This window comes from Canis lupus, chromosome 27 (genome assembly GCF_003254725.2).
Source record: "Canis lupus dingo isolate Sandy chromosome 27, ASM325472v2, whole genome shotgun sequence".
In the NCBI taxonomy this organism is placed as follows: Eukaryota; Metazoa; Chordata; class Mammalia; order Carnivora; family Canidae; genus Canis; species Canis lupus.
This window is the reverse complement of record NC_064269.1, coordinates 39,460,504-39,474,838: the sequence shown is the minus strand read 5'-3', so window position 1 is coordinate 39,474,838 and position 14,335 is coordinate 39,460,504. Positions and strand designations below refer to the sequence as shown.

Genomic DNA, 14,335 nt, shown 5'->3' with positions numbered 1-14,335 from the left:
AATGTTGATTTTGTTTATTAAATTCAGCAAATGTACACTGAGTATATTTTATGTCTGTGATCAGTGTCCTCTCAAATAGGCCAAAAGTGGGGGTTGGTCTTGTACTGCATTCTATGCCTCATGCTATTTCATAGCGTTGCCTCACTGTGGAACCTGCCAAAGATTTGCTGGTCTCTGGCTCTAAGAATCTAGTTCCCCAGCACATGAGAACATCATCATGCTCCCCATTGCCTTTGGTATTCTGATCTCATAGCTTTACTTGTGGATATAACCAAACAGCAACAAAAGCCAGGCAACAGAGTCCAGAATCCTATTTAACGCTACGAGGAAGGAGAACAGGTCTGGTCCCTGCCCTCCAGATCTGGCATTCTGAATCAAAGTTGAAAAAATCATTGCACATATACAAGGATGAGCCTTGTAGCAGCTGGACAGAGTACAGGCTCAGTTCATGTGCTTCATACACTCTGAGTAGAGAGCGGGGGGATTAGAGAAAATCCCACGGAAGTAGTTTTGGGTCAGTTTCCTATGAGAAAGGCTTGGGGAAAGGAATTTTTAAAAAGCAAGCAGAAATGGACAAGTCAGAAGCAACCTGTGCTGAAATCAGGGGGAACATACCCAGTCTAGAACAGGGCATAGAAATAGTAGCTCAATTTTAAACCAGAAACACACTAACGACTTTGACATAATAAGGTGTCCCTGGCAACTTATTAATCTGATTAACTAATTCATTTCTTCATTCAGCCATTCACAAAATATGTCTTGAGTGCCTTCTATATGCCAGTCACCATTCTAAGTGTCAGGGATATAGTAGTGAACAAATCACACAGGATCTTCTAGTGGGGAAAGTCAGACAACCAACTACTAAAACACATCAATTAGTATATCTGGTGTGGTAAATACTATAGAAACAAATACAGCAAAATAGGAGTATAGGGATTTAAAATTTAAAATAGGGTGGTCAGGAAAGATGTAGGTGAGGCATAGGTGAGGAGGTGACATGTCAGCAAGGCTCTAACAGAGGACCTCTGAGGGAAGGGGCTATCAGGCAGAGGGTAGCTAAAGGAGAAAGAAAGGGAGGGGTGGGGGTGGAGAGGAGGATGTAGTGCAAGGATGTACAAGGTTATATAGACAAGGATGTAGTATAAGGATGGTGGCTTCTATATCTCATGAGATGTAGAGCCTTAAGAGAGTTTTGAGCAGAGAAGTGACATGATTTGATCTAGATTTTAAAAAGATGAGTAGGCTGATGATCTATAAAGGCACAGTTAGGAGGCCCCTGTAATAAGTCAGGTTAAGGAGGAGGGTTTCTGATGGCTGGTTCCCAATACACAAGTAGAAGTAAATGACTGTCTTGGGCATGGGAAGGAAGCTCAGGCACCAAGCTCTAGTATAGGGACACTGCTTCTGATAATCCCCTCCCACATAAAAAGAAAACAAAAGAAGTTTAATTCAAAAAGGGAAGAAAGGGGCACCTGGGGGGCTCAGTCAGTGGAGCATCCAACTCTTGCTTTCAGCTCAGGTCATGATCTCAGCCCTCCAATGGGGGCTCAATGCTCAAAGGAAGTCTGCTTGGGATTCTCTCTCCCTCTCCTTTGGCCCCATCCTCACCCCCCATTCATGCTCTCTCTCAACTAATTAAATGCATCTTTGAAAAATTTTTTAAAAAGGAAAGAAACTGAGTTCAACATGTTGGGTTGGAAAAGAAAGAGAAAATTCATCTTTGCCCATGCTGCCCTCTATCACAGGTGGGGAAGAGGAACAGAGCACTGGGACATTGCTTCGTGCTCACCATTCCACAAAAAATAACCCCAGTTAATGTGACAGATTGGCATCCCTAAAACCCTCCCCATGGCCATGGCCTTGGCATCTTCTGCCAAGATTTAGTTACAGGGGGTGGAGGAGGGAAGTATATCAGTAGTCATGTGTGTTGTAGTAGGTGCCTTTGGCTTATCCTAATTCCATAACCAAATCCCAATTTTTTATAAATACTATCATGACCTCTTTATCTCCCACTCCACACCTTGTTCTAGGGCAGTGCCAGGCCCTTTTCTTTAGAATATTTAGACATCTTTTAAAATGAAAAAAAGAAAAAATGAGAACAAGTTAGCACAAAATAAAGATTTTTAAAAATCTAATAGGTAGGAGACTATATAATTTATTGCCCAACCTGGAATATTTTTGAAAGTAAGATGGAGTGCTATTAATCCTTATCTCAGTGAACCCAAGAGAACCTGACTATAAAGGGGTGACCTTTTTTAAGATTTTATTTATTTAATTTGACAGAGAGGAGAACACAAGCAGGGGGAGTGGGAGAGAGAGAGAAGCAGACTCTCTGCTGAGCAAGGAGCCTGACATGGGGTCAATCCCAGGACCCTAGAATCATGACCTGAGCCAAAGGCAGACACTTAACACACTGAGCCACCAGGTGCCCCTAAAGGGGTGATCTTTTTTTTTTTTTTTTTTTTTTAAATAGGGCAGCCTGGGTGGCTCAGCAGTTTATTTTTTTTTTATTTTTGATTTTTTTATTGGTGTTCAATTTACTAACATACAGAATAACACCCAGTGCCCGTCACCCATTCACTCCCACCCCCCGCCCTCCTCCCCTTCTACCACCGCTAGTTCGTTTCCCAGAGTTAGCAGTCTTTACGTTCTGTCTCCCTTTCTGATATTTCCCACACATTTCTTCCCCCTTCCCTTCTTTTCCCTTTCACTATTATTTATATTCCCCAAATGAATGAGAACATATAATGTTTGTCCTTCTCCGACTGACTTACTTCACTCAGCATAATACCCTCCAGTTCCATCCACGTTGAAGCAAATGGTGGGTATTTGTCATTTCTAATAGCTGAGTAATATTCCATTGTATACATAAACCACATCTTCTTTATCCATTCATCTTTCGTTGGACACCGAGGCTCCTTCCACAGTTTGGCTATCGTGGCCATTGCTGCTAGAAACATCGGGGTGCAGGTATCCCGGCGTTTCATTGCATTTGTATCTTTGGGGTAAATCCCCAACAGTGCAATTGCTGGGTCGTAGGGCAGGTATATTTTTAACTGTTTGAGGAACCTCCACACAGTTTTCCAGAGTGGCTGCACCAGTTCACATTCCCACCAACAGTGTAAGAGGGTTCCTAAAGGGGTGATCTTTAAAGGGGTTCCACCGCATCCCTACCACTCTCTTCTCAGCTTCTGCTCACACAGTCCAGTGCTCAGCACTGGCTGATTACAAGACCCCAGGCATCAGAGAGATATAGCAATTAGTTCTTGGTTCTGATACAGAATCTCCCATTTGTATGAAGATGTAGAGGTAGGTGGGGTTAGAAAAGGGAAGATGGAGAAATAATCATATAATATTTCTAAATAACAACAATAAATTACTGCACCCTCCAGTGTAGTTAGGAGGCCTCTATGGAACTTTTAAAAATATAGAACTTTGGGCAGATGACCCACCACTGACCCAGTTTTCAGTACAGGCAGACCTCAAGAGTATTGTGGGTTTGGTTCCAGACCAGCACAATAAAGCAAATATTGCAATGAAGAAAATCAAATGAATTTTGTGGTCATCCAGTACATATAAAGGTTATGTTTACACTCTACTGTAGTCTATTAAGGGTACAGTAGCATAATGCCTTAAAAAAATCAATGTACATACCTTAATTAAAAAACACTTTATTGCTAAAAAATGCTAACCACCATCATCTGAGCTTCCAGTCAGTTGTAATCACTGATCACAGATCACCATAACAAATGTAATAATAATGAAAAAGTTTGAAATAATGTAAGGATTGCCAACTAGGGGTTTGTGGGTGACTGACTCAGTTAAGGGTCTGACTCTTGGTTTTGACTCAGGTCACATTTCAGGGTTGTGGGATTGAGTTTTGCATCAGGCTCCCTGCTCAGTGGGGAGTCTGCTTGAGATTCTCTTCCTCTCTCTCTGCCCCTCCCCACTTGCATGTTCACTCATGCACATGCATGCTCTCTATAATAAATAAATCAATCTTTTTTTTTAAAAAAATTGTTAAATTATGATACAGAGGCAAGAAATAAGCCAAACCCTTTAGAAAAATGGCACAAATAGATTTGTTCAATACAGGGTTACCACAAACCTTCAATTTGTAAAAAATGTTAAAACCTGCAAAGTGTAATAAGATAAAATACAATAAGACAAAGGTATGCCTGTATTTGTCAGTGGTGATGCAGTAACCTATTTGTTGTTGACAGTGATGATGACGAATCCAGGTCCTCTCTTGGACAGCAGACAAGCTTATCTTTTCAGTTCTCTTCTTGCCTGACCTATCACTGGCATCTGACATCATTGATTGCCCTCCCCTTGCAATAGTTTCTTGGCTTCCAGGACTGTCCACACTCTGCCAGCTGTTACTTTTGATCTTGTTTTTTGGATCCTCCTCATGTGCCCAAATTTGAACATGGCAGTGTCTTGGGACTCAACTCTTAGACTTTCCTCTAGCTACCCTCACTCTCCTGGTGATTGTGTACAATCTCATGGCTTTTAATAACACCTATACCATCTTATCAGGTTTCCTCTGAACTGCAGATTTATATTCAACATGAAGGCAATTTCAGAATTCTTCCCTATCCAGGAAGCTTACCTCTAGCTTTTGATTATTCAAGATAACAACCTTAGAGTAATTCTGAACTTCTGTTTTGCACCCTTGTAATGAAATTTTTATGGATCCACCTTTTCTCCAAGTATAAGCAGTGCTATTTGCATCGATCTGACTCTTGGCTTTCTGTTTTGTTCCACCAGCCTAATTATATTCCTGCAACAATATCACACTGTCATACTTATTACTGTTTTATAGTAAGTTTCTATTTGGTAGAGTACCTTAGCCCTCTTTACTCCTCTTCAGGAGTGTCTTGACAATATTCTTTTTTTTTTAATTGATTTATTTATTTTAGGGAGAGAGTGTGTGCAGAGGGAGAGGGAGAGAGAGAATCCTCAAGCAGATTCCCCACTGAGTGCAGAGTCTGCCACAGCCTGATCCCAGGACCCAGAGATCATGACCTGAGCCAAAATACTTAGGTGACTGAACTACCTGGGCTCTCCAAGAATGTCTTGACCATTCTTAGCCTTTGTGCTTCCATATAAATTGTCATGGAGAAAATATAAAGATCTTACAATGTTTTTGTTTCATTATTGCCCACTCAACTTATATGCTATTATTATTGTATGCACTGTAATTCTACCTAATTTTTTTCTACCTTATATTTTTTAAGATTTTATTGATTTATTTGAGAGAGAGAGAGAGAGAGAGAGAGTGAGAGTGCATAAACAGAGGGAGAGTCAGAGGAAGATGGAGAAGCCGACTCCCGGCTGAGCAAGGAGCCCGACATGGGGGCTCAGTCCCAGGACCTGGAGATCATGACCGAAGCCAAAGGCAGATACTTAACCAAACTGAGCCACCCAGACACCCCGATTCCACCTTATCTTTAAATTTTTTTTAAATTATTTAATTTTAAGTAGGCTCCACACCCAATGTGAGTCTTGAACAAATGATCTCAAGAGTCTCACCTAAGCCAGCCAGGTGGCCCTCTTCCATATTTTTAACTCTATGAGAAATCATCATCATTGTTTACAACCAAAGTTTATATAGATTTTCCCACATATTTACCACTTTGTTCTTCATTCCTTCTTAAAACTATGGTTTTTCCATATGAGATCACATCTGAAGTACATTCTTAGGACTTCCTTTAGTGAAAGATTCAGTTGGTGGCAAATCCTCAATATTTGTTTGGCTATAAATACCTTTACTTTATTCTAATACTTCTACATTAGAATTCTAGGTATAGAATTTTAGGTTAGCAATTGTTTTATTTTCAGTACATGAAGATAACACATCACTGTATTCTGGCTTCCAAAAGCTATGCAAAAATCAATGGCCGATGGAACAATCTCTTGAAGGTCATTTGTCTTTTGATTTCTGACTGCACTTAAGATTTTTCTTGTGTCTTTTTTAAAAAGATTTATTTATTTATTTGAGAAAAAGAAGGAGGAGGGGGTGCATGTGGGAGTGAGGGGCGATGGGCAGAGGGAAAGGGAGAGAGAGAATCCTCAAGCAGACTCCAATTTGTACATGGAGCCCAATGTAGGACTTGATCCCAGGATCCTGAGATCATTACTTGAGCTGAAATCAAGAGTCAGATGCTCATCCAACTGAGCCACCCAGGTGCCCCTTCTTGTGTCTTATATATTCTACGATTTCACTGTCATGAATCTACATGTAGATTTCTTTTTCTTTTTCCTGCTTGAATTTCACTGGGATTCTTCAATCTATGAGTTGGAATTCTGTTGGCAGAACTACCCAATCAAGGAGAACAACAGTCACTGTATCTTATCCATTAATATTCTCACCTCTTTTTCCAGTAGTGCAATTAAAGACATGTGAAATGTTCTCACTCTATTTCCAAATCTTTAATTTCTCTTTTGAATTTTCAATTTTTTGCCTCCTATGCTGCACTATGGATACTTTCTTCTAACCTGTACTGCAGCTCACAAATTATCTCTTCAGCTATGTCTAATTTGTTGTTAAACCCACCCACGGGGCAGGGGGAGGAGGATGTATATACAAAATATTATATATATATTAATATGTTCATATTTATGTATATATTCATTATTATATAGTACACATCTCATTGATATATATTCAGTTCTAGAAGATTTATTGGGTGGTTTTCAAATCCTTAAGTCATTTTAAACATAATTTCTTTTTTTTGCAGATATTTTCAAATGGGGTGTTTTAACCTGTGACTGATATTTCTAGTATCTTTAGTTCTTGCTCTCTCTCCACACTGGTTCTCTTCCATTTGTGCTTTAGCTTCTTATATAATTGATTATTTTTAACTGTATTCTCTTCTTTGCCCTTGAAAAATTATTTTGGGGCATTTTTTGAGGACTGGCGGGATGTGCCTTCCTACAGAGAGAACTTGTGCTTGCTTCTGCTGGGCACCTGGAAACATGACTTGTCCTGAACCAAGTTTATAGCCTGAGGTTCCCTGGTCCTCCCAAGTGACAAATCAGGCCAGCATTCCATGATAGGGATCACCTGTGGCCACTTCTCAGGGTTTTGTTTCCCTTTTTCTTCCTGTTCTCCTTATAATGTTCTTGCAGTCCCATGGATGGGGAAGGGATGTGTTTAGTTCTACTTCATCTTTATTTGGAGAGTGTAGCTCTTTTGTGGTGTTCCATTTTAACGTGGTGAGAACTTCCTGTTAGCATCTCCACTTTGAGCCAGCCACACCCCAATTTTTCTCCCCCTTGCCCCATAAAACCACTCAAAACCAAAGCCCAAGTTCACCTAGATGAGAAGATGCTCTCAAGGCTAAAGCACTTTTAGGGCCCAGGTATTTGTTTCCTTGGTTCCATTTCCCTTAGATGGATCTGTATTAGGAAGAGTCTCATATTCTTTACTAACCTATCATCCCCTCAAGGCTTTAAGAAGAATGAAAAATATATTTATCCAATATTTCTTCTTTTCAGCAAGAGGGGATGCTACAAAGAGCCTCACCTACCACTACTGGAGATAGAAGTCTATTTTACTGATCAGTTTCCTTATTTAGGCACATATTTGCTATCTGGAAACTCCTTAAGGAGAGATTATTTTATTTTCTATTCTATCCCCAATGCCTAAGAATAGTGTCAAGCATACAGTTGGCACCTGTTAGATATATTTAAAAAAATTTTTTTAAGATTTTAAGTAATGTCTGCACCCAACATGGTCTTCAAACTCACAATCCTGGAGATTAAGAGTTGCACACTCCAGAAACTGAGCCTGCCAGGTGCCCTCTGTTAAATATTTCCTGAATGAATGAATAAACTCTTTGACAATAATATGTATATTGTGGGAGGCTTTGATATGCTAAATTAACTGTATCCTTTGCTGTGCAAAAGCTTCTTATCTTGATGAAGTCCCAATAGTTCATTTTTGCTTTTGTTTCTTTTGCCTTTGTGGATGTATCTTGCAAGAAGTTACTATGGCCGAGTTCAAAAAGGGTGTTGCCTGTGTTCTTCTCTAGGATTTTGATGGAATCTTGTCTCACATTTAGATCTTTCATCCATTTTGAGTTTATCTTTGTGTATGGTGAAAGGGAGTGGTCTAGTTTCATTCTTCTGCATGTGGATGTCCAATTTTCCCAGCACCATTTATTGAAGAGACTGTCTTTCTTCCAATGGATAGTCTTTCCTCCTTTATCGAATATTAGTTGCCCATAAAGTTCAGGGTCCACTTCTGGATTCTCTATTCTGTTCCACTGATCTATGTGTCTGTTTTTGTGCCAGTACCACACTGTCTTGATGACCACAGCTTTGTAGTACAACCTGAAATCTGGCATTGTGATGCCCCCAGATATGGTTTTCTTTTTTAAAATTCAACAAAACTCAAAGACAACCTACAGAATGGGAGAAGATATTTGCAAATGACATATCAGATAAAGGGCTAGTCTCCAAGATCTATAAAGAACTTATTAAACTCAACACCAAAGAAACAAACAATCCAATCATGAAATGGGCAAAAGACATGAACAGAAATCTCACAGAGGAAGACATAGACATGGCCAACATGCATATGAGAAAATGCTCTGCATCACTTGCCATCAGGGAAATACAAATCAAAACTACAATGAGATACCACCTCACACCAGTGAGAATGGGGAAAATTAACAAGGCAGGAAACAACAAATGTTGGAGAGGATGCGGAGAAAAGGGAACCCTCCTACACTGTTGGTGGGAATGTGAACTGGTGCAGCCACTCTGGAAAACTGTGTGGAGGTTCCTCAAACAGTTAAAAATATACCTGCCCTACGACCCAGCAATTGCACTGTTGGGGATTTACCCCAAAGATACAAATGCAATGAAACGCCGGGACACCTGCACCCCGATGTTTCTAGCAGCAATGGCCACGATAGCCAAACTGTGGAAGGAGCCTCGGTGTCCAACGAAAGATGAATGGATAAAGAAGATGTGGTCTATGTATACAATGGAATATTACTCAGCTATTAGAAATGACAATACCCACCATTTGCTTCAACGTGGATGGAACTGGAGGGTATTATGCTGAGTGAAGTAAGTCAGTCGGAGAAGGACAAACATTATATGTTCTCATTCATTTGGGGAATATAAATAATAGTGAAAGGGAAAACAAGGGAAGGGAGAAGAAATGTGTGGGAAATATCAGAAAGGGAGACAGAACGTAAAGACTGCTAACTCTGGGAAACGAACTAGGGGTGGTAGAAGGGGAGGAGGGCGGGGGGTGGGAGTGAATGGGTGACGGGCACTGGGTGTTATTCTGTATGTTAGTAAATTGAACACCAATAAAAAAAAAATAAAAAAAAAAATAAAAAAAAAAAAATAAAAAAAAAAAATAAAAAAAAAAAGATATGCTAAATTAAACTTTATATCCCTTCAGTTTAACACATTGCGATTCACCACATATTCCTGAATAAATTCTGCATGCTTTGCTCTTGTTAAGCAATGAGAAGGTAACGAATGCAGATGTCTCAGTTTTGGCAAGGCATCCATCACCTCTGTACTTCATCTGTGAAATGAGGTGCTGAAATAGATGGTGCCTAGGATTCCTTCTAATTTCTGTGATTAAGACATGGCTCCTGTCCTCAATGGTCACAACAACTATAATAACCTTGGGTCAGGGCCAGAGGTAATGTTGATAAGGAGGTCCAGAAAATTATGATTTCAGTCCCAGAATAAGCAACTATAACCCCACAACTAATGTGTAGTCCTGCTCAGAAATGATGGAAGGACACAACCTTCCTTTTTAAAACACAAGTTCCATCCTTGAATACTAGAAGGAATCTACCATAAAGGGGGGTGGGGAGGGCAAGGGGTCTCAGTGATCTGAGCTTAGTTCTCTGAGTTTCACCTTCCTGAAGTCTTCTCGATCCACTCACTGTGGTCTCAACCATCCTGGCTCCCAAGAATGATGTGCTACCACCTCACTGATCTGACTCGAACGTGAACCACAGACCCATTCTTCATCTTCCCTGATACACCTGAGATTCATCTGGGTCTTTTGAAAAGGTTCTTCCAAACTCTAACGGAGCACACAGGGAAATAAACACAGTAAGTACAGGGAAGCTACAAAACTGGGCTCACACAGAGCCCAAGCTGGCTGTCTTCTGTGGTTTCCAGGCTCTGTTCTCTTCCACAAACCATCAGGGAGAGCCAGCCTGAAGCCCGAACAGGATGCCACGATTCTGCCTGGAATTACTTCTTACCTGGGTTACTTCTTCCAAGGTCTTGATCTGTCTCAATGCAGAAGGCATTCCTGGAAGTTCCAACTTCAAAACCCTGTGCTCAAGCCTGGCAAGATAGAACCTTGCTACCATCTTCTATCTGGGAAGATAAAACCTCCTTCTGGAGCCATTCAAGGCCACTGACCTCCATTCTGGGTCTGAAGGAATCACCTTTCCCTCTCCAGGTGACTGATACCCACAGTGGCCTCACTATCAGAAAGATCCTTGCTGTTTAGACAAGGAAGACTGTGGCTTCATCCTTACTAGCTCCTCATTATCCCCACAGCATTCTAGAATAACATACCCACAGCATTTGCTCTACAGGATCTACATGCATAAGTCATAAGCAGGTGTTCCATCAAGAAAATTACCATAAATAAGATGGAGGCGAAGTTCACCAAGTAACCCGGGAAACGATCTTTCCAGGTCAGCTTATCTTCATCATCCTAGGGAAACAGGAGAGTACAATCAGATGGCACAAACAACAGAAATATCGATATTCTCTCAAATTTGCACATTGCATATCCTTAATCATTCATTACTCTTCTATTCTCCTAGTCTCTGATGCTTTACCCTCCATATCCACAACAGCCCTCCAAACTTTGTGATTTCTAAATAGCCTGGAAAAACTATGGTGGAAAGAGGAGAAGATTTGATTCCAGCCTCATACCGAGATGAAATTTCAGCGATCAAACGTGTGATCATTTCTGACCCTCTATTTCTTCATCTGTAGAATGGGCACAGCCATGACACCCATCCCACCTACCACACAGAATGGTTGTCTTTGCTTTGTATCATTTTAATGAGAAACATGTAAACATAATGAAGCAATGGACAAATGACATTTAGAAACCGGTTGATTGAGGGATGCCTGGGTGGCTCGGTGGTTGAGCGTCTGCCTTTGGCTCAGGGCCTGATCCCGGATTCCTAGGATCGAGTCCCACATCAGGCTCTTTGCATGGAGCCTGCTTCTCCCTTTGCCTGTGTTTCTGCCTCTCTTTCTGTGTCTCTCATGAATAAATAAAGTCTTTTTTTAAAAAAGAACATTGAGCAGCATCTTAAAATAAGTCATTCTTTAAATGAAACAATAACCATTCACCTTCAATCCTAGTAAGCGTACAAATCACCTACAGTTGCCTTTCTTCAAAGAACCTATATGTGTTATCATTTGTTTCCTCCAAAATGACTGTATTTTCCCCTGGTCAAAAAAGCACACATATTGAGGCAGAGATGAGGCTGGTACCTTGCAGTCAATCTGTTTGCTAACCCTACCTTTTCCCCTCAGACTGGGTCCAGTTCACCCAAGTGACTGTCCTGGGACAGCCATGCCACCAACCACAGTCCTCCTCAGGCAAACTCCAGGAGTTTTGCCCTGGCAGAGCAATGCCAACAAGGCATGGATGGCAGAAATCTCTGCTGATTCGCTGCCATTTAACTGGAGCCCAGGCATTGATTTCTCTGAGCTGCTTTTCTACAAAGTTAGAATTGGTGCAGTGTCCTGTCTCTACCAAGGTTGTGGTGAAGCCTCACTGGGGCCATGTGGGTAAAGGGCTGTGAAGTAGCAAAACCCTCTGTGCTGGAGGAGTCCTCACGCATCTCTGTAACAAGTCCGAGTCAAACTCAGCAAGTCCACAGTCCAGGGCTTCCTGCTCTATTTTCTCTTCCCTTCTCCCCCTTATTTCAGAATACACCGGACTTGGCTCTAGCAACAGTGCCATCTAGCCTTTGAGAGCTTGTACTGTAAGTTAAGGGCCCTCCTGGCCTGAAAGACATCTTTCTAAAAGCCAGTGGGTGACCACTGAGTTCAGACCTTGGCATCCAGGCATGGTGGGGAGACAGAAGAAAGTGGATATGATTGCTACCCTGGGGGGCTCACAGTCTAATGAGACGAAAGGGACAGCCATACCAAAAAGCTTTAGGGATCACTTGCTGTTTGGAAAAGAGGGTTATCTGGAGGGTGAGCCTTTGGGCAACTTGAGAAAAAAATGTGTCTTTCTCACTGCATGCTGGAATTCAGCACAGGGCTGAACTGGCTCGATAATGGAAGCAGAAGCCATTCAGCGACTAGCACTGTCATTTCCAGATGACATAAGCAAGTGATACTCAGCTTTCATAGACAGCTTGACCAAATCCAGGCTCTAGACTTTGAGCCTAGCAGACTTTCCATCATTCAGTGAGAATGGGTAACTATAGGTCAAACTATTCTGAATACATGGGAGCATATAAACGTATTTCTATTAGGACTGAAAGAAGGCTCATTCATATTTTAAGTTAGGCCAACATTAAGAGGGAATAGAGCTTTCTTTTATTTACCTCCTTCAGTGTTAATTCTTAGTTTCACTCACACTAGTAATGTTTTCCTGTAAGATTTTGATGAGGAACACTGGCAATGTGCGGTGGATGATAACACTCAATAGGGATTCTGAATGGAAATATGGCGGAGTGTGGTGGGCTCTTTGTGAGGCCCCTCAGGGCTAGGAAGGTTTTGATGATTCTCTCTTTTCCTGTTCTCTGACCTAGAGAGGAGAGGTTCTGCCTTAAACCCCAGCGAACGAGGAATATCCGTGAAATATCAGGAATACCATTGCTCTGAAATATCAGTGGTGATCCAGGAAAACTCTAGTTAGAGGTTCCTTTGGTCACCAGTTCCTCCCTAGTGGGGCTTCTGAGTGAGGAGCAGAGAAGGAGGGGTAGAAAAACCTATGCTCGGTCCATAACATGAGGGAAGGGGGCGAGAAAAACCAGTCAGTGAGGCTGAGATGAGGCTTGGAGTGGCCCTCAGGGCAGAGTTGGATAGTGTCTGGTGGACACTAGACAGCATAGGTGGTTAGAAATGGTGGAAGTGGAAGTAAAAGTCAAGGAGCAGGAAATGTGGCCAAGGACAAATGGGCTCAAAGAAAGAAGTACAGTTGTACGGAATGACTAATAAACCTGTGGGCAAAGTCAGGCAACTGAGATAGTTTTGGCTAAGGCTTCCTGCCAGTGGTTGTCCACGTTCTTCAGGCCAGAGATCAAGGGGGATGAGATGTCTGTGGACTGTCCTCCACCCTGCAGTGACAACCCTGTCCCAGACAATGAGTTTTAGTTCAGTTCCACTCAACAGACACAGTCTGAGCCCCCTGGAGGGCCATACTCTGGTCTAGATACCTGAGGACGTGGAGGGCAGAAGGCTCAGCTCTGCCCAGAAGGAACTCAGAGACCGCTAAGGAGTCAGAGGAAAGGCTTCTCAGAGCTAGTCCTGGTAAGGAACATGGTGTTTTTATCTTGCATAAAAATGAGACATAAGTAGAAAGCAACTGAATTGGGTATCCTCTCAAAGCAGTTATCTGAAAGAAAAATTCTCATTCTGATATAGATATTCTGGTGTTTGTTGAAAAATCACCTTCCCTCTCATGTTTACCCTGATGAGTTGTTGTTTTTTTTTTTTCTGGAAGTCACAGTTTCCAACATACACACAGTTCTCATATATGCAGACACTATCCAAACACAGAGCTGAGAGGAACACAAAGAATGCAGACTGCTTCCAGGCTCCCAAAGTTACTAGTAAAGATGACAGTGAGTAAAGCTGCCTTTATGTGTTACAACTGACTCCGATAGTGGAAGCTAACTGGAACTCTCCACTCACTGGCACATTAAAGAGGTGAAGATTCATGGCAAAATGCCATTAATTTAAATACACTATGCAGCAAAGTCCCATTGCCAACATACAGGATAAGAGAAAGAGAAGCAGGCTTGGAAGCCGAACATCTGAGCTTAACTCTTGCCACTAATGCTTACTAGCCAAGTGACCTCGGAAAATTCCTAGAACCTCAGTTTCATCATCTATAAAGTAATTATATTCTTTATTTGTCAACTACATAAGATAGTCATACCACACCAAGTTACCATGTGTCTTATGTTGATTACCAACCTATGGAGAGCTCTGAGCCACACACAGAGGTAAGTGAGAACTCTCAGTACCTCCCTCTCCCATTTTTAAAAAATTTTCCTTTCTTTCTTTCTTTCTTTCTTTCTTTCTTTCTTTCTTTCTTTCTTTCTTTCTTTCTTTCTTTCTTTCTTCTTTC

The 14,335-nt window shown here is 41.4% G+C and overlaps 1 protein-coding gene across 4 annotated transcripts in view; it reads right to left on the bottom strand.

Annotated features, from left to right (window-relative positions):
- Positions 1–14,335, bottom strand: part of ANO2 (anoctamin 2) — a 343,823-nt gene that overhangs the window by 68,739 nt on the left and 260,749 nt on the right. For all 4 annotated transcript variants that reach the window (XM_025461920.3, XM_025461921.3, XM_025461922.3 and 1 more), the window contains one exon: positions 10,643–10,717. In XM_025461920.3, the coding sequence (XP_025317705.1) occupies positions 10,643–10,717 (75 nt within the window). The remainder of the gene's footprint in view (positions 1–10,642; positions 10,718–14,335) is intronic.